Source organism: Schistocerca americana, chromosome 2 (assembly GCF_021461395.2).
Source record: "Schistocerca americana isolate TAMUIC-IGC-003095 chromosome 2, iqSchAmer2.1, whole genome shotgun sequence".
NCBI lineage: Eukaryota > Metazoa > Arthropoda > Insecta > Orthoptera > Acrididae > Schistocerca > Schistocerca americana.
Window position 1 is genome coordinate 305270245 of NC_060120.1, and position 21947 is coordinate 305292191.

The 21947-nt window shown below is 39.8% G+C and overlaps 1 protein-coding gene across 5 annotated transcripts in view; it reads right to left on the bottom strand.

The window, feature by feature from the left end:
- The window catches only part of LOC124590946, a 278651-nt gene that overhangs the window by 180030 nt on the left and 76674 nt on the right, over positions 1 to 21947 (bottom strand). For all 5 annotated transcript variants that reach the window (XM_047131688.1, XM_047131689.1, XM_047131690.1 and 2 more), the window contains one exon: positions 2195 to 2546. In XM_047131688.1, the coding sequence (XP_046987644.1) occupies positions 2195 to 2539 (345 nt within the window). In that variant the 5' untranslated portion in view covers positions 2540 to 2546. The remainder of the gene's footprint in view (positions 1 to 2194; positions 2547 to 21947) is intronic.

Sequence of the window (21947 nt, forward strand, 5' to 3'; positions counted from 1 at the left end):
GAAGGTTTCATTTAGCATTCCAAACTTTTCCAGAGGTGTCTTGCCGAGCTTCACGCAAAACCTAAAGTGCATATCATTGCTATAAAAATGTCTCCACTGTAAGTCTGATGCAACACCTACGTAGATGTTCACACAAAAAGACCACCCTAATCATCGAAGGACAAGGAGGCAATTGAGCTAATTACTAATGGAAAGCTAAAGGTCCCCTCCACCCTCACCAACTGATCTGCTCTGCCATATCACAAAAAGATAAGAAGAAGAAGAAGAAGAGAAAGTGACACTTTACTTTCCAGAAGCATCCTGTAATCACAACTTTGACAAGAACTCTAGATAACAAAAATTTCAATAAAATGAAATTAAGTTAGAGGAAGAATTTCAAGATTTTAAACATGGCTGCAGCAGCAACTGTTAAATTCTTCACAATAAAGGATGGCAGCCAAAAACAGTTGCAGGATAGAATTTTTTTATTAAGAATTTTAATAAAAAAATTCTATCCTGCAACTGTTTTTGGCTGCCATCCTTTATTGTGAGTGGAAGAATTAATTTAAAAAAGTAAAACAGTCTTGCAAACAGCAGTGTTGCGGTCAGGCATCCTGTGTATTTTTTATTTTATTTATTTGTTTATTTTTTTAGCTGGAGAAAATTAATTTTGAATTTTGGACTGCTTCATTAGATGAAAATATGAATTTTAACTAAAAATTATTGCTTTCTTGCTTCGGACAGGGTGAGAGGTTGTGTTGGCTGGAGTGGGCATGTGGAGAAAGGAGACTGGGAGTGGGAAGTAGGGTTGGGGAAGGATGCCTCATTGTTGGGAGGGAATGGTGGCAGGTGCACAGGATAGGAATGTGGCACCGTTGAGCTTGTTCTGGTTGCAGGCAGGGGAAGTAGTGTGCAGTGCGTGATGGTATGGAGAGAGTGGATTAGGACGGGGAGACAGAAGAAGAAGAAGAAGAAGAAGAAGAAGAAGAGTAAGTTTGTAAAAAATGTTTACGTGCAATATGAATAAAGTTAGGGTCAGTGGGCAGGGGTGGAAGTGGGTGTGGGGCAGAGACTAGCAGATAACAACGCCAGGAGGATTACAAATTCAAAATGTGTCTCCTTTCTCCCCATTCCACCAAACACAACTCTTCAATCCAGTCAAGCTGCATAACCAGGGCAATGTAGATGTACAGTGTGTGAATATGAATGTGTGTGTGTGTGTGTGTGTGTGTGTGTGTGTGTGTGTGTGTGTGTGTGTGTGTGTCTCCAATTCTTCCTTGGCTCATCACTGATGCAGTGTCATTTGTGATATTTTTTTAATACTTTTTATGGCACAATCACATGATTAAACTTAGTTGTTTCCACTTATGGCTCTCAAATATTATTTTATCTTTTATTAATTGCAGTTTCAATTTCAGATATTAGTCGTCATCTTCAAGCAGAAGTCTCAAATACAAATATGCACAAAGGCATAAACAGAGCAGCTAGTCTACACACTAATGAAATACAGTGTACAAGTCATAAAATACCTGAAAACCAGGAAAAAAATACAACAGTAACACATTTTTATATTCATATGGGTCTGCTGGACAGTTACTTATCACAAGCATTTTACAACAATGTAACCAGTTACAACCAACCAGTGGCCACCTCCAGATAGTAATGTTGACAAGATAATGGAAACTGATTGCAGTATGTCTGAAGATGACCACAGGCTGGTCAAAACCAGTTACAGCATTGTGAAACACTCATGTGATCGTGTCATAAAAATGTATATAAAAAATTAAAGAACTTAAGCCAGTCACATAATCTCCCAACAGTATATCATTTTTCCAAATCTTCTTCTCTCTTAATGTTAGGAGATGTGCCAATGCAGGGACCATTGTTGTTGATTACTGACAGTACATCTTCTTGAAGACTTACAAAGAAATGTCACTGGTGTAGACAGAAAGCTGGCTGACTAATGTAAGTCCATTTACTCCACTGATTCTCTCCATGACAAGAAAGAAAGATTGCTGGCAGACAAGCAAATAATTCAAATATGAAAAACAATTTATGAATGAGATGTGATTCTTGATAAGGAAGAAATTATCACATTGTGGTGGCATAATTATTTATGAGCCTATGATCGAAGGGAAGTGCAGTACAAAGTAATATTTTGTCACTGGTAAGGATATACACTGAAATCTCACTAGATGTCATAATTATGTTATACCTCTAGTTTGACGTCAGCTGAATTGTTTAATCTGGCTGCCTTCGTCTTCTGTGTATCATCTTGGTCCATTGACAGTGGATCAGCAGGTCCTTCACTTCTCTCTCTTTTCCTCTTAACATATGTCTTTGAGGCAGTAAATGTATCATCATCACCATCCTCATCATCATCATCCCTCTGCTCTTCCATTTCTTCATTTTGTACTTTCACAGCACTATAACTACCACTTGAGGACCTGGTCACTTTCTGTAAGAAACTCCTTTGTTTTGCAACAAAAGCAGGATTTTGAGACCGTGTCAAACGCGTTGGAAGTGTAGATAATCCAGTGTCGTTGCTATCTTGCTTCATGGGCAATCTGTAACAATAAGTTTCTTACTAAAGCAACAATTTTTTGAAATAAATTATGTCCTTTAAGCTAATCAAATTACGTTAGTGAATACATTTTATTTCTTTTTTAATGAAGATAAACTCCACAAAAAATGTAGAAGAAGACATTGTTCATGACATATAGCCGCAACACTTTAGTAAACTGGTAGTGGTCTAGAGCAGGGTTTCCCAAACTGTGTTCTGCCAAACGCTGGTGTTCTGCGGGAACTGAATAAGAGCTCAACATTCTGATGTGTTTCTTGTCTCTTTAGTGTTAGTTATGATTCCAATAAAAAAATCACTGAATAAAACAAGTTTTTGCACTGTTTTAAAATTTTATCAAGCTTCAAAATAGGCAAGGTGTTCCACCAAAGTATCAGGATTCTCAAATTGTTCCATCATGGGAAGAGTTTTGGAACCCCTCGCCTACAGAACAAACAAGCTCGTAAATAATGATACAAATCAAAAGTTTTACAACTGCCTCCAAATATTTGAATGGAATCTTATTTATTTAAAAAAAGATGCCAATACTAAATTTAACAATGTTTGAAAACGTATTTCCAAAAAGAATATAGAGTATGCATTCCAGAGAACTGACTGGATAAACAAACTATATGTACTTATTGGGCAAAATCAACAACTGAGATAACAAAATCATGAGATATGGAATCTATTTGATTAATTTCACTTCTTACAGTATTTTCAAAGCATCCTAAAAGTTGTGACCATGTAAACTTTCCCTGCATATTAATTCCTTATATTCTTCTTATGTCTGCAGCTGGATCATACAGTTATGTTGACATAATATTTCTCTGTGGTGTATAAAAGGTCTTCTGTTCACAGCAGGAATCAGTTCCAGTGAGCTCTGGCAAACAGCTCTGTCAGCTGAAGATGGTGGCCAGATGAACCACTGAAATATTATGCCATGACAAATGTGTGATCCAGATGCAAACCAAATCTTTTTGATTTGCATATTCAAAAAGTTGTCTGGCTTGTCTGAATTTTAAATAAAAGGCAATTTGGGTTCTACGGAACGTATGACTTAACAGGCAATCTTAACATTTGAGGACAATATCTTAGCTTCATTAAACAGTTGTAGGTCACCACTGGGTATTTGATTAACCTGTGTCATTTTATTGTTATTTTTGTGTAAGTGTCTTTCAATTGTGCCTGTCTGCAACTTGATGTGTCTTCTTTCCAGTAAGTAGCAATCTGTCTTTTCCTACATTGTTGTTACTGTTACTTTATCCATTCCGGGTCTTGTAGATTGCCATGGCTACTATCCAATTAAGGATTTGTCTTCTTCAACAATTCTTTTATCATGCTTATCACAAACTGCTATTAAAGAAAATCCAGCAGCAAGGCTTCAGGGGTCCATTAGCTAATCTGCAGAAATCTTGTCTCAGCAACAGAATGCAGAAAGTAATTTTGGAAGCTGTGGAATGAAAACCAGGAGTAACTGTTGCATCAGGCTGATGAGTCGTACATCCTGGAGTGTATCTGGGTCTTTTATTGTTTCTGATTTATGATTAATATCCATTGGTAGCTGAGAATCATGAGTGAAAATGTACTAAATTTGCAGATGACATTGTAAGTGAAAATCTGTCAACCACAGGCACCAAAAAATGTACTACCAAAACTCTTCAACTGGACCGATTCCCCTTTAAAAAGACTAGCAAATTACAGATAGTCGATAACAGGAAGTGCCTAGGTCTTCAGTTAAACACAACCGGGAATATCAGTTACTTCAAACTGTGAAAAGTGTGAGCTCAAAGACTTTTGTATAAAGAATATCTTCTCATATTAGGGACCACAGAGTTAAAAATACAGCTTATTTTACTTAGGTGCACTCCATTATGTTGGATGAAATTGTGTTTTTTGTAGAAACTCTTTCTCTTGCTTAAAAAAAAAAGTGATCAGAAAAGAGTGATCAGAACATCTGTTAAGTAGATCCAAGGATCTCCTGCTGCAAATTATTTAGGCACCTGAGAATGCTTACCACTGCTTGTCAATAACTATTTTCTCTGGTGTGCTCTCTAACAAGGAACTCCACTCTCTATGTAAGCTACTCAATTTGCCACCTACATAACACTAACCATCAAAATGACATGCACTAAGAATAAAAAAAATATGGTGTGAGTACAAAAAGCAACTCAGTAGGTCTATTCTGGTGTAAACCCTTAAACTGACATGCACTCTCTTAAAGGCTCACAGAATAGGGTCCTCTTTTTAAAGTTACTTTATGTCTGTTTCTGTTGGACTGTTCTTTCTAAACCACTGACAGACTTGTGGATGGGAGCCTACCAAACAAATGACTACTTAAACAATTTCAAGATAGTCAAATATTAATACACACACACACTCACACAAATGAAACTCACACATACATGGCCACAGTCTCTGGCTGCTGAGACCACATTATTGTTATTATTCCATCCTGGATTTTCCACAGTTTGATTATTAAATCACAGGGGTATTCTATTAAGTACTGTGAAACGGAACTGAGATCACCGTGTTTCACCCCCGTGAAGCTTTACGTTGCTGGCTCAAGAATAGGTTCACTCAAAAATTAATTTATTTTTGCACCTGGAGGAGAAACTAAGAATACTGTTTATAATTAAGTTTTGGATTAAATGAACACAACTACTTCATAAAAGAGATTACTTTACAGCTGACATATAGCAGTAATACATTTAAAACATGCAAACAAAATAAGTTTCTACACTCCTGGAAATTGAAATAAGAACACCGTGAATTCATTGTCCCAGGAAGGGGAAACTTTATTGACACATTCCTGGGGTCAGATACATCACATGATCACACTGACAGAATCACAGGCACATAGACACAGGCAACAGAGCATGCACAATGTCGGCACTAGTACAGTGTATATCCACCTTTCGCAGCAATGCAGGCTGCTATTCTCCCATGGAGACGATCGTAGAGATGCTGGATGTAGTCCTGTGGAACGGCTTGCCATCCCATTTCCACCTGGCGCCTCAGTTGGACCAGCGTTCGTGCTGGACGTGCAGACCGCGTGAGACGACGCTTCATCCAGTCCCAAACATGCTCAATGGGGGACAGATCCGGAGATCTTGCTGGCCATGGTAGTTGACTTACACCTTCTAGAGCACGTTGGGTGGCACGGGATACATGTGGACGTGCATTGTCCTGTTGGAACAGCAAGTTCCCTTGCCGGTCTAGGAATGGTAGAACGATGGGTTCGATGACGGTTTGGATGTACCGTGCACTATTCAGTGTCCCCTCGACGATCACCAGTGGTGTACGGCCAGTGTAGGAGATCGCTCCCCACACCACGATGCCGGGCGTTGGCCCTGTGTGCCTCGGTCGTATGCAGTCCTGATTGTGGCGCTCACCTGCACGGCGCCAAACACGCATACGACCATCATTGGCACCAAGGCAGAAGCGACTCTCATCGCTGAAGACGACACGTCTCCATTCGTCCCTCCATTCACGCCTGTCGCGACACCACTGGAGGCGGGCTGCACGATGTTGGGGCGTGAGCGGAAGACGGCCTAACGGTGTGCGGGACCGTAGCCCAGCTTCATGGAGACGGTTGCGAATGGTCCTCGCCGATACCCCAGGAGCAACAGTGTCCCTAATTTGCTGGGAAGTGCCGGTGCGGTCCCCTACGGCACTGCGTAGGATCCTACGGTCTTGGCGTGCATCCGTGCGTCGCTGCGGTCCGGTCCCAGGTCGACGGGCACGTGCACCTTCCGCCGACCACTGGCGACAACATCGATGTACTGTGGAGACCTCACGCCCCACGTGTTGAGCAATTCGGCGGTACGTCCACCCGGCCTCCCGCATGCCCACTATACGCCCTCGCTCAAAGTCCGTCAACTGCCCATATGGTTCACGTCCACGCTGTCGCGGCATGCTACCAGTGTTAAAGACTGCGATGGAGCTCCGTGTGCCACGGCAAACTGGCTGACACTGACGGCGGCGGTGCACAAATGCTGCGCAGCTAGCGCCATTCGACGGCCAACACCGCGGTTCCTGGTGTGTCCGCTGTGCCATGCGTGTGATCATTGCTTGTACAGCCCTCTCGCATGCCCACTATACGCCCTCGCTCAAAGTCCGTCAACTGCACATACGGTTCACGTCCACGCTGTCGCGGCATGCTACCAGTGTTAAAGACTGTGATGGAGCTCCGTATGCCACGGCAAACTGGCTGACATTGACGGCGGCGGTGCACAAATGCTGCGCAGCTAGCGCCATTCGACGGCCAACACCACGGTTCCTGGTGTGTCCACTGTGCCATGCGTGTGATCATTGCTTGTACAGCCCTCTCGCAGTGTCAGGAGCAAGTATGGTGGGTCTGACACACCGGTGTCAATGTGTTCTTTTTTCCATTTCCAGGAGTGTATTTACACTATGGACATGTTTCAGCCTTTTTCCTAATTAGTATATCACTGTAGCTGAGATCAATCAAGCAACAATCCCTAAGACTATTGCATGAGAAAGCTATCAGTCCTTTTCAACTATTACAGGTATACAACACCAACAGTGTGTTTTCCCCACACGCCAACCCCTCAATAAAAAAATCTACTTTTATATGTAAAGATATACTGTCAAACTGACTGCTCAATCATTTGGTAAAAACTGGACCTGTTAAATTGTTCTGAAATTGAATTCTTTTAAATGTGAAGTTACTAATCATTTATTGTTGTTCTTGTAATACAGTAGTAGCTTCACAGTGTGACTTAGGGGTTAAATACTGATCAAAAGGTCTGGGGCTAGACCTCAGATAGTCCCCAGACTTCTATAGGGTGGGCAATATATAACTAGCATGGAATCTATTAATAACGCTGATGTGGAACTGACCTATTATTTATCACTTCTGTTAATGTTTGTTAATGTGAAAAGAGCCAAGTTGTGTCATGGTTCAGAGTCCAGATTAAACTGCAGAGCCCCTAAAACCAGAGGAAGGTGATGGAATGTCACATCTAGTAGACTCATACCTTGTTAAGCGCTGTGGCGTTCAAACCAATTGCTGGATTGATATCAGCTTTAATTTTAGTAGTTTCACTGTAAAATTGTTACATATTCAGCTGTAATCTAATGAAAGCCTCATTTAACTTAATGTGCAGCACACTAGCTTGCGAGACGGGAAGATGATATAGACCCAGATCAAATCCATGTGGTGAATTAACGACTGCTGATCTACTACATCGACCAGGATGAGAGTGGGTTTTAGGTAGTTTCACACACTCATTTAGACAAATACTGTGTTGCTCTCCAATTCCTACTTCAGAAAACACAATACACAAATTAACTGATGTTTGTGGTACCAGGAAGAACCTCAGGCCACAAAGTTAAAATTAAGCCAAAATCATAATCTTGACACTTTCCAGATCTAGGGTGATCTCATTGCTGTACGGATCCATTAAACATGTATACAAATATTGGAAATTCTTGGATAGAGTAATAAATAAAATAAAGTAAAGTGACCACTCACCTATAGCTGACTGATGTACGGTGTGTAGAAACATACAAACAAAACAGTATTTACATCATCTTACAAAACACACACACACACACACAACCGTGACTTCAGTGAGACCACTGGAGACTTGCTGCGGCCAAGTGTGTGTATGTTTGGATGTCTGTGTGGTTGTGTAAATGTGTTTTAGCTACGGAAACAATCTCACATAGCAAATGTGACACAAAATTGATCTTGGGAGAAAAATGTGCTGGACCTTTGGTACAAACTCGATAGTACTGTATGGGGCACATTAGAGAAGTATATGCCATACTGTACAGTTAATGTGAAAGATCCATCGATGTTCAATAGTGCTCAGGAAGTTACCGCAAAAGCAAATAAACATTCAGTGAACACTAAAATGAATCCAAAGACTTGCTAACAAAAGAATGATGAACAAAGTTATAATGACGTAAGCACCACACATGAGAAGTATTCTATGAAGCTAAACTATAACAATTTGTCAGAAAACTTAAGAAGTTTTGGTCCTACATCAATTTAGTCAACAGATCAAACTCACCTATCCACACACTTTATTTTTATCCCACTGATACCAAAATGGAAGTGAAGACCAGAATACTAAACTCTCACTTCTGAAGTTGTGGACTGAAGAATCTCTAACTATAGTTCCTCCTTTTGAGCATCTCATAGCTGTAAAAATGTGAGGCATGCAGATAAAGCAGGAGAGTAGAAGAAGTGGGCAAAGGAACACCTGGAACACAACATGAAATCATAGCATTAATTTCTCTTTGTTGACGAGTGCAGGAATTGTCCAATACCTGATGATTAATAGTGGTAGAAGAGTGTGAAGGTGGTCAGCTACTAGTGAAAATCACAGACGTACAATTCCACAAATTCAGTCATGTTTTGAGCCCTACAGCCAATATTTTGGCAATGGGTCTATCTTTCAAGATGATAATGTACAAACGCCTTCCTGCAGGTGGCAGTAATCAACTGAATGAACCCAACTAACCAAACTTAGGACCAGTTGAAATATAAGTGTGCTACCACAAGAACCCTTCTCACATACTACATGGCCTTGGGACAGCCAATGCAAGAAAAGTGGGACAGACTTGAGCAACAATGTCTCTAATATCTTGTGGAGAGGGTGCAAAGTAGGATCTATGGACATTACAACACACAGAGCAGAACAGTATGGTATCGAATGTTACAAGCATTTATCAAGTGAAACCCAGTCGAATCTTTTCACAGTAACTCATTCTCTAACACAATTCCCTCAGCAATACCATCACCCTCATTTTACTTTTCTGGACATCACACAGAATTTTAATTTTCTTTTCAAATTTCTCCTTAGCTTCCTTTCCTGTTTGCTCAATTCACAGATTAAAGAACGTGAAGGACAGGCTAGAACTGTATTGCTTCCTTCTCAATTACTGCCTCCCTTTGACTCTTGTGACAATAATCTGATTTCTACAAAAGTTACTGACAATGTTTCACTTCAGTAATTAAAACTTCCGGGCTAAGAGCCCGTGGTCCAATAGTAGAAATACTTCTCCCTGACGTTTCGCTGCCAGCTGCGGGCAACATCATCTGAGGTGAGTCTACGACTGACTGCTAGGCCGTGGAGGTCCGGTTTATATAGAGCGCGTAGAGGGCGCCACCACTCATCACGTGTTGTCAACAGTAAAACTATCTCTGGCTGGCGTCATTACTCTCGATCGAAGGTAATCGATTGTCACATCTTTGGTACAAAGTCGATCGCCATATCTTATCTAACTTCAAGCCTTCTTCTTTCCTGTTAAAATTATTGTGGTGTTTAAAAATCTCTACAGCCTCTCTATACATACGTGCATAATAATGGGATGTCTTAGCTAGCACGCTCGTCTCACTAAATTTTATTTCTTGGTCACCCGTTTCAAAAACATGTTCCGCTACAGCCGATTTGTCCGTGTGTCCCAGTCGACAGTTCCTTTTGTGTTCAGTTAGGCGAGTATTTATACTTCTTTTTGTGGTTCCAATGTAAACCTTCCCACAACTACACAGAATTTTATACACACCAGGAGTAGCTAAAGGGTGTTGTGCATCTTTCGCCGATCTTAAGCATTCATTAATCTTCTTGGTGGGTCTGAAAATTGTTTCAACTCTGAACTTGGCGAGCACTTTCCCGATAAGGTCTGTAATATTGAGGATGAATGGACGAAAAAATTTCCCCACCGATGGTGGTTGTTGTTGCACATTTTCAGACATTTTTCTTCTGGGATGGAGTGCTCGATCTAAGGTGGACAGGGCTAATAAAATCTGTGAGCCAGCTTATTTGCAAGAGGAACTAAACCACTTGTGAACCGCTTTCCAGAAAAATGGGTACGCTGGCAAGGAGATAGATCGAGCACTCCATCCCAGAAGAAAAATGGCCGAAAACGTGCAACCACAACAACCATCGGTGGGGAAAGTTTTTCTTCCATTCATCCACAATATTACGGACCGTATCGGGAAAGTGCTCACCAAGTTCAGAGTTGAAACAATTTTCAGACCCACCAAGAAGATTAGTGAATGCTTAAGATCGACGAAAGATGCACGACACCCTTTAGCTACTTCTGGTGTGTATAAAATTCCGTGTAGTTGTGGGAAGGTTTACATTGGAACCACAAAAAGAAGTATCAATACTCGCCTAACTGAACACAAAAGGAACTGTCGACTGGGACACACGGACAAATCGGCTGTAGCGGAACATGTTTTTGAAACGGTGACCATGAAATAAAATTTAGTGAGATGAGCGTGCTAGCAAAGACATCCCATTATTATGCACGTATGTATAGAGAGGCTGTAGAGATTTTTAAACACCACAATAATTTTAACAGGAAAGAAGAAGGCTTGAAGTTAGATAAGATATGGCGATCGATTTTGTACCAAAGATGTGACAATCGATTACCTTCGATCGAGAGTAATGACGCCAGCCAGAGATAGTTTTACTGTTAACACGTGATGAGTGGTGGCGCCCTCTACGCGCGCTATATATAACAGGACCTCCACGGCCTAGCAGCCGGTCATAGACTCACCTCAGATGATGTTGCCCACAACTGGCAACGAAACGTCAGGGAGAAGTATTTCTACTATTGGACCACGGCCTCTTAGCCCAGAAGTTTTAATTACTGAAGACGCCGGCCGTGAAAGCCTACACGCTATGAATGTTTCACTTCATTTTTTGTGTCCGCTGCTGAGAGGAATGCGAGTAACAAGAATACAGCTGCAAATAAAGTGTGCAGAGTGGTGTGCTCTTGAGTAGAGTAATACTCTCCATACTACAAACACTTTCATGAATGCAATTACATGAACTCTGCAGCTGTGACTAATGTGATGGTGTTTGAGACATAACTGTATTAAATCGTCTCAGCTCTTCAGCATACTCATACATATGGATTAAGATTTGTACCCTAGTATTCATTACATAAACAGCTGACACATTCCCACTTATTAAAAAGCATTCTTTATTTTTATTAACACTCCCATATATTATGTAATATGAAACATTATGGATACTGCAAATTCTAAAAAAATGGCTATTAAACTTACAGAACTTAAAATGTTCACATAAAAGATACTCTTATGTTAATAAAACTTTTTTGAGCACACAGTTACATTAGCACTGAAATTATGATTCAGTAGTTATGAAATCCAGAGTTTTGAAAAAACTGCTATAAAGTAGCCAACTAAGGAGATGGGGAATTGACAAGTTAAAACAAATGCAGATCGAGAGCTTCAAATGGAGTATTAAGCAATGAGTAACTGAATAAGGGAAATGAATATAACAAAAGATGAATGAACAACATTCAGTGGAAAAAAAGTGAAGCTGCGGAGAAAAAAAAACCAGGCAAAATGTCAAGACCAAACAGAAATCCCTCAATGCTCACATGACACTAATTTTAAATGGTAACAGGAAAAACATAAATATGGACCAAATAAAGCCTGCAAAAGGAAATACAGATACCTATAAAATTAAAGTCACAGAAAACAGAAATCTCCAAAGCCAGAATGGCGGCAGAAGATACTTGAAATTGTAGAAACATGCATGATTATACTAAAGATAGACACTACTTATAGGAAAATTAAAGAAACCTTTGAAGTTAAGACAGGCAGCTGCATGGACATCAAAAGCACTGATGGGAAGCCATTTCTAAGCAAAGAAGAAGAGACTGAAAGGTATACAATACAAAGAAGCTTGAAAACATTGTTACAAAAAAGAAGATATAGTAGGTGAAGATGAGACGTAAGATGCAATACTGGAAGAGAAGAATTTGATAGTGAGTGGAAAGACCCAAATCTAAGCACAGCATGATATTTCCTAACAATAATTAAAACCTCGACAGAACCAACTGTGATACAACGGTTCCACCTTGTATGCAGAACACTGAGACCGGCAAAATAATACCCTCAGGCGGTAATAATCCCAGTATCAAAAATAACAGATGCTGGCCCATGTATTATGGAGCTATCAGTTTAATAAGCTACATGTAATGTCTTGCGGTCAATCAAGTCTGAACACACTTTATTTAAATTAAACACCTTCTTGGCGTGTACTAATTTCCAAACACAAGAACACCAAGAAACTCAACAATTACTGTGGTGGCAAAAACCAGATACGAGTACAAGACAATGGAAAGAAATAATAACCAAAATACTACGCTACACATTTACAAAGTGGCATTATGGCCAACAAAATACAACTTTCTACTGAAGGTTACAGTGAGTGTCTACTAGGCTAGAGCCGGCGTAGGTATTGGCCAGAGCTGTCCTAGTTGTAGGTACACACTGCCTGTCTGACTCTGCTGTCATGCTTATAACACTGATTCGGCAGAGTGCTACAATTAGTCACATTAGTTCCAATTGGTGGATCTCTGTCACATGGCTTTTCACAAAGTAGTGCTGTGTTCATGCGGAAAATCTGTTGATGTTTAAATCAACTGGAGAGCTCTTGAAGGGAGGTCAGCAGCCCACCATCCTTGTCTGTTGTGCAGGCCCTCTAACTGATAAGGGGCCACTACGACACTACGGTTGTAACATACTAACACAAATTATCTACAGAAAAACAGAATGACTGTTACAAAACAACCTGGGGCATGATACTTTTGGGATAAAGGAAGATGCAGGAAAACAGAAGGCTACACTAACCTTACGACTCAAGGAAGTTATCTGGACAAAGAGAAACCCACATTTATAGATTTAGAAAATGTTCCTTACAATGTTCAAGGAATACAATCTTTAAAATTCTGAAGTTATCAAGGATAAAATACAGGGGCAAAAGATGATCTACAATTTGTACAGTGACCAAATACAGTGCTGAGACACATGAAAGGGAGGTAATAATAAAGAAGAAAGAGAGATGGTTTGTAGCCTACCATTCAATCTGTGCACAAACAAACAGTAAAAGAAACTACACAGATATTTGGAAAACAAAAACATAGAGAAGAAATAAAACTTTTGAGGTTTGTCCCAATGACATCAAAATTCTATCAGCAATGGGAAACGATTTGGCACATCAGTTGAACAGGATGGCTAGTGCCTTGACAACAAATTTTAAAATGAACACCAATAAAAATAAAACAAGCCTAAAAATTGAGTGTAGCTGAATCTAATCAGGTGATGCTGTGAGAACCAGATTAAGAAATGTGATGCTGGATTTAGATGACAAGTTTTGCTAGTTGGGTAGCACAAAAACCAACAGTGGCAGTTGCAGAAAATTTAGACTGGCAACAGGAAGTAAGGAAGTTAGTTAGTTAGTTAATTTGCATGTTCCATGGATTACAATTGTGAACTCTTTCTACAACATGGAATGATTCAGTTTTACAATATAGTATATCTTCCCAGACAAACAAAATCATACTGTGACACTTTCAGAAATTCTTCTATGGGAAAGAAATAGTTGTCAGGTGGAAATGATTTCAGTTTGCATTTAAAGGTAACTTTGTTATCCATTAAATTCTTTATATAGCTTGATAGGTAGTTGAAGTTTTTAATGGCTGAACATCTTACTCCAATCTGAGGCATTCTAATGCTGGGTGCTGGGTAGCGTAAACCATTTCTCCCTCTAGTATTACATTTAAAAATGCTATTTTCATTTTCAAACTATGGTTGATTACTGACAACAAACTCCACAAGCGAGTAAATGCACTTTAAGGCTATTGTCAGTATGCCCAACCATTTAAGGAGCTTTCTACAAGAAGTTCTAGAGTGAAAGAAACTTGTTAATTCTTATTACACACATCTGTGCTACACATCCTTTTTTTTCCCCCACAATGATGGGTTACACCAAAGTATGATACCATAATATATTAGTGAATGAAAATAAGAAAAATAGGTCAACATTCTTACATTTTCATCTCCAAAATCTGATACCATCCTAAAAACAAAAGAGCTAAGAAGTTTATGATGACCTGTAACATGTGACTTCCAATTCAGTTTCTTATCAATATAAACAATTAAAAAATAAGAATATTCCATTTCATATATTGAAACAATGGAGGAAAAGATAGATGCTACTTACTGTAAAGACACACACATCAAAAAGAGGGAGACATACACAGCAAGCACACCTCATGTACAAACGACTGCCAACTCCAGCACCTCAGGCCGGAATGCAATTATCATGTGGGATGCAAGCAGCAATCTGGAGGGGTTGGGGAATGGGAAGGGATATTAGTGTATAGATGGGAAGATAAATGAATGTCTGGAGGAATGTGTAGGGTCTAGACTCCAACAGGCAAAGCGTCAAGAAATTGTGGCACAGGGAGGCGCGAAAAAAAGAAACAAGAAAGGAAAGGAGAAGGAAAGATGCGAGGATGCATTGGCAAGGACTGCAAATAAACAGGGTGAGAGCTGAGAATTGAGAGGAGATGACAGTGCCTGTCTGCAACCTGATAGTCTTTTTTACGGCCATCTTTATCAATCTATCTTTCCCAACACTGCTGTCTCATATATTGATTTACCCTCATGTATTATTTCTAACTGTATGATCAGGTCATTTGCAGCGCTAAATTGTATGTATCGTGTTTTATCTCAACCCTGTGACAGTCCATTTGCAGAACAAAGTGCTAATGTGACTCCATTAGGACCGATTATATTACTTGAACCATCTGCAGAAAGAACTATTTCTGTTTCTTGGATGGATGATGGAGGATCAAGTATATACAAAAAGAACATGAGCAATATCAGTTCCTGTAGTTCACCTGTTGTGATTCTTTCCATTCTGAAGATATGTTTCATTGTGTACAATCCTCAAGTTTCTTAATGCAATAATCTGCATGCTTTTAGTTAGTTAGGATGAAAACCAGATACTAGCACGATCTCCAAAAAGAATTGAGTCTTAAAAATGTTGGTGAGGAAAACTTAAGGATGAAAGTAATTTTCATATGAAATGTCATTGCCAAATAACATACGAGTAGCTTGATGAAATTTGGACCATACGTAGAAAGAACTGCTGCAGTTTAGTAGAGTACAGAAGGCATTGAAAGAAATATTCAACAAAAACATAAATGACACTTTCATCCAAACACAATAGCCAGACTGAAGTCAGCTCAATTCATGATTATCCCCCGGACATTACGAAATACAGGATATGGTTCTTAATAGTACTGTGATCACCACATTTGGTAGTGCATGCTCTGCAACATGCCCCATGCCGGTCAAAAGGTTGATGAGGAGTAGTTGTGGTAGGGTACCCCATGCCTCCACCCGTGTTGTTGAAAACTGCTGGATGGTCCGTGGTGCATGTGAACGTGTTGCAATAAATCTCCCCAAAGCTTCCCACATGTGCTCAATAAGATTTAAGTGAGGGGAATGGATGGGCCAGTCCACTTGTCAAATAGTCCCTTGCTCCCAGTGCTCGTCAACTGTGTTGTTTATTTTGATCGTGCATTGTCATCCATAAAAATGAAATCAGGACCAACTGCACCCCTGAAAAGACTCACATGGGTAAGGAGTACTTTGCCTGAATTACACCAACTGCATTCAAAGATTTGGAGGTCAGTACGTCCATGCAACATTATGCCTTCCTGTACCATAACACCTGGATCACCAAAATGATCGTGTCTGACAATGCTGGACGTATCCTCACATGGCAAGAGGTGGGAACATGTAATGGCACATTATGGTGCTGCCATAGGTCAAATGGGTATCAACTGCATTTCTTTAAACAGGAACCCCCATTTTTTATTACATATCCGTGTAGTACGTAAAGAAATATGAATGTTTTGTTTTAGTTGGACCATTTTATTCACTTTGTGATAGATGGCACTGTAATAGTCACAAACATATGGCTCACAATTTTAAATGAACAGTTGGTAACAGGTAGTTTTTTTAAAATTAAAATACAGAACGTAGGTACGTTTGAACACTATATTTCAGTTGTTCCAGTGTGATACATGTACCTTTGTGAACTTATCATTTCTGAGAACCATGCTGTTACAGCGTGATTACCTTTAAATACCACATTAATGCAATAAATGCTCAAAATGATGTCCGTCAACCTCAATGCATTTGGCAATACGTGTAACGACATTCCTCTCAACAGCAAGTAGTTCGCCTTCCACAATGTTTGCACGTGCACTGACAATGCGCTGATGCATGTTGTCAGGCATTGTCGGTGGATCACGATACCAAACATCCTTCAACTTTCCCCACAGAAAGAAATCCGGTGACATCAGATCCAGTGAAGGTGCGGGCCATGGTATGGTGCTTCGACGAACAATCCACCTGTCATGAAATATGCTATTCAATACCGCTTCAACTGCACGCAAGATATGTGCCGGAATCCATCATGCTGGCAGTACATCACCATTCTGCCATGCAGTGAAACATCTTGTAGTAACATCGGTAGAACATTACATAGGAAATCAGCATACATCGCACCATTTAGATTGTCATTGATAAAATGGTAGCCAGTTATCCTTCCTCCCATAATGCCGCACCATACATTAACCCACAAAGGTCGCTGATGTTCCACTTGTCGCAGCCATCGTGGATTTTCCGTTGCCCAATAGTGCACATTATGCCAGTTTACGTTACTGCTGTTGGTGAATGACACTTCGTCGCTAAATAGAACACGGGCAAAAAATCTGGCATCGTCCCGTAATTTCTCTTGTGCCCAGTGGCAGAACTGTACACGACGTTCAAAGTCATCACCATGCAATTCCTGGTGCATAGAAATATGGTACGAGTGCAATCGATGTTGATGTAGCATTCTCAACACCGACGTTTTTGACATTCCCGATTCTCGCGCAATTGGTCTGCTACTGAGGTGCGGATTAGTCGCGACAACAGCTATAACACCTACTTGGGCACCATCATTTGTTGCAGGTCGTGGTTGACATTTCACATGTGGCTGAACACTTCCAGTTTCCTTAAAAAACCTAACTATCTGGCGAACGGTCTGGATGCTTGGATGATGTTGTCCATGACACCGAGCAGCAGACATAGCACACGCCTGTTGGGCATTTTGATCACAATAGCCATACATCAACAGGATATTGAGCTTTTCCGCAATTGGTAAATGGTCCAGTTTAACATGGATAATGTCCACGAAGCAAATACCATACGCACTGGCAGAATGTTACGTGATACAATGTACTTATACGTTTGTGACTATTACAGCGCCATCTATCACAAAGCGAAAAAAGTGGTCCAACTAAAACATTCATATTTCTTTACATACTACACAAATATGTAATAAAAAATGGGGGTTCCTACTTCAAAAATGCAGCTGATATCCATTTGACGTATGGCAGCACCATCTAGCTGGCCAACCATAGCGCCATCTGGTTTCCCCTTCTAGCTAGACGAGTTTTGTTCTTTGTAGCTTTTTCGGTTGATGCTTATTTCGTGAGATATTTGACCCAGTCACTATCAATGGATCACCCTGTATATTCACTGGTTTCTCACCTTCAGCAAGTAAAAAATGAATAACGGAACATCATACAACTAATGGGGATGTTTCAAGTGGAGTCGTCATCTTGAAATATATTTTTGAGGTTATAAACAAAACAATGTTGATACATCAGCTGATCAAGGCTCATCCCAGTTATGCCAAATTAAAGCCATAAAAGTAACATACTTGCCCTACTAACAGTTTTTTCCCTAGACCAATTTGTCTCTTTAATTATTGAATGACCCTCGTATATTATGATCCTTAAAAATCTCCGTAACACCTTAAGTGATTCTTAAAATATAGTGTCTAAAAAAGCAGTGGCAGCATTACTAAGTTGATGTAATTAGTGACATATGGGTAAAATTTGTTTTAATTGTTATTTTTATTGATAACATAACAACACAAAATAGCATTTATTTGAACAAAACCATTATTTGCGGTCAAACTTTTAAGTTACAGAAAAACTACAATCAGCTTTAGAAAGCTGATGAAATTTACATGCAAATTCATACAATGCTCATATATAGCATTGAATTTATAGTTTTAGGCATGTTTGGGAAGACAGAAGTGTGCTCGCATCACTCACGTCAATGGAAGGTTTAAATAGCAGCTCCCATTTTTGCACACTCAGGCTGACAGAGTTACTGTTTAGTTTTGCTGTTCTATAGGCAGTTGGGACTGAAGTCTGGAAGAGATGGAATGTATGTGATGCTTCCTGTGTGTCGCATATGACGCACGGGACTGGTGACTTATCTGCATAGAGAACGGATGTCACTTCAAAGACTCATGCACCAATAGTTTGCTTACCTTCTGCAAAGTGTCATTACTTACTACAACAAATTTCAGCGCTCTGTGTCATCAATTACATGTAAGAGAAGCATTAGAGGGTAGAATCATGCTACTAGTGCCCTGGAGCTAAAGAGGTTAAAAACTTTTCTGTGGTTAAGTTTGAGAGTGATCTGCCCCCTGAATTTAATTAGTCTGCTATTATGGAACATTTCATTTATATTCCACTTGTATAGTCAAACACGGAGGCTTATTCATTATAGTTCACAGTGAATTGACTCAGTAAGGCAGTGCAGGATTCTGTGTGATGCCAGTTCAGTGATCTGCAATAAAGATGTTTGCGATTGGCCAACAGTGCCACCAAGAATGACCATTTGAGTGCCGACTAGCTGTCCAGTAACTGGAGATGACGCCACTGCCAAGCCATACACAGCACAGCACAGCACCACACCACACCACACCGCACCGCACCACACCGCACCGCACCGCATCGGAGCAGCCGACAGCAGCAGCAGTCACAGCAGCAGTAGGGTCACAATCTCAATTACAGTTAAGGGTTCACAACAGGCACATTATTTTTGATTTTCAGCTCTCTTGTTGGCCACAGCAATTGATCACAAAATTAAAAAGTCACCCAGTGACTGTGAGCTCACAGCTAATGAAAGTGAGCCTCAGAGCCTGGAGAGGCAGGAAGAAGCAGGAGAAATGACTATACCTTGTCGATTATTCAAATCAACGGTAAGACAGATGAGTCCAGGGGTGTTTAGAAAGTTACATGGGCAGCGAAACAGAGAATTTTACGAGGAATTTAAAAGATGATTTTGGTTATAAAATTGAGGATTTCAACAGTCAATTGGAGAATTAACAGTAAAGTTTTGGAAGGTAGAAAGGAATATGTTTGCCAGAACTCATATAGTTGAGGCTGAATTAAGGGCTGAGATTGATTCAGGTGAGCAGTTGTGCGACACAAGTGATGAAGTGGCAAGGCAAGCCCTCACTGAGATGGATAGCAAGAGTGTGGCTGGCAGACAACTGAAGTGGCAAGATCAGCTGGTAATTTTAAAGCACAGGTTGGAAATGATGTAGAGTTTAATTGTGAGCAGGCAGTGGTTCCTGCATCAAATAGGTCTGTTAGTCATGATGTTTGTAATGTGCAAATACAGCTGCAGATAATGTTGTCTTTATGGGAGAAACTGTGAGTGGTAGTCTGAATACAAATGGTGTAAATTTTGTTGCAATTAACTGTGAAGTTAGCCACATGTACAGTAGGACAAGCAATTTAAAGCTATGCGATGTTTTTGGAAATATGGGATGGACAGTAATGCAGACACACAATGGGACAGATATAACAAATGTGTAAGCAGATGCCAAGCAGTAAATTTTCTTGGTGCATCCATGGATTGTTTCGTACAGGGTATGAACAAGAAATGAAAAATTTGGTTATTAAAAGATTGATGGAGGGTTCTCATCAGACATAGAAAAATAAAAGTTCATGTCAATTTTTTTCTCATGTAGTGTTTGGGAAAATGTTTGTCGACAGAAACTGCGGGCAGCCCAAACAAATCCAACTTCAAAATGAAGTTCTGAAAGAACCAGAGGAGAAAGATTGACAGTGAGGGAGTTTTGGAACAAAGTGTTGAGAAAATTTGCTCAGCTGAAAAGGCCATGCAAGTTTGAAATGAATAAAGAGGGACAGCTGGGATAGAATTTGGAAAACAAGTTTGCTGCAACTGGAACATTAATTTGGGCATTTAATCAGGAAATAAATAGGAGTAAGGGATGGAATAATTCTAGGTATAGTAATGAGAGGAAGTTAAGTGAGGGATATTTTGTAGAGAGGCAGATAGTTATGGATAGGAGTTTAATATTGGAGGTTTAATTGATAAGAATGATAAGATTGCAAGTGTACTTGTTGAAGAGAGAATGTGGATTTGACATCATTAATATACAAAGAGGAAGTCTGAATCACACTTCAGCTGTGGTGCATGACAGAATAAATGTGTGCTGTGATGAGATGAATGCTTGTGTGAATGGCAACACTGATAAATTGATCAGTTTGTGACTGACGTTTTTGTGGATGGAGACATATGTGGAGGTATATGTTCCAGTTACTGAGGTTATTCGTAAGCAGGCAGTATGGCCTGTGGTTAATGTGGTTGAAGGTATTTATGGGCAGGCAATGGTTCCTGTGTCAGGAGTTTTAAGTGACGATGTTTCTGTTGTGCAGATATGTCCTATTGAAGGAAGCTGAGAAGGACACACTGAGTAATAACTAAGTGAAATTACGTTTCTACTTGTATGAGTGAAAAGACTGTGCAGGCACATTTTTTTATTGATGACATTCAGTAGTTGAGTTATGATAATGAAATATTTGTTGAGGAAAAAAAAGATGTTATGAGAGCTTTTTACATGGGAAGTGAAGTGAGTAATGTAAGTGATGATGATGATTTTTATAGTAGTACAAATGGTAACAATGAGAAATAGGTAAAAACATTTATAGCGGTTTTGAGTAGCAGTACACTAAGCAGTAACTGAATGGAAGTGATAAGTGCATTTAAACATTTTGGTGGGGCAGTGAAGATGTACACCTGTCCAAACAATGGCTGTTTGTAGTTAGTGTGGTGGTGAATTAACCTTTTTCTGGACAATTTAAATCAATGAAATCCATCCCCAAGTGAATGGCGACAATGCATGCAAAACACAACAGCCTGATGCATGACACAATTACAATACAAGATGACATGCAGATACTTATTTTGTAGCTACATATTTATTTGTTTCACGTGATACTGCTTTTGTAAATGTTAACTCTAATTTTCATTCTTTTTTGTATATATTTTTGTAATGCAATATTTCAAAATACGATTATAAATTTTTGCACATACACAATACTTTAATAGAAATTATAATCTTCGTGTGTGTGTGTCATTAGATGTGAATTCTTCAGAAGATAACAACACGATACCTAAGCATAGATATTGTCAACAACAAAAGTAATTACAAGAATAAAAGCTCCCCTTGAATGAACTTCTAAGAGTAAAACATCTACAATCCTAAAAATTAGAATTCCTGCCCACCTTTTTTTTGGCAGTGGGTGGGTGGATGGGTGGGGGTGGGGGGGGGGGGGGGGGGGGGGGGCGAGGCATTGGGTTGTTATGTTTTAGGAAATGAGCCCAACACTGTACTTGGAATCGATTAAATGTTTCACTTAGTGATGGTTT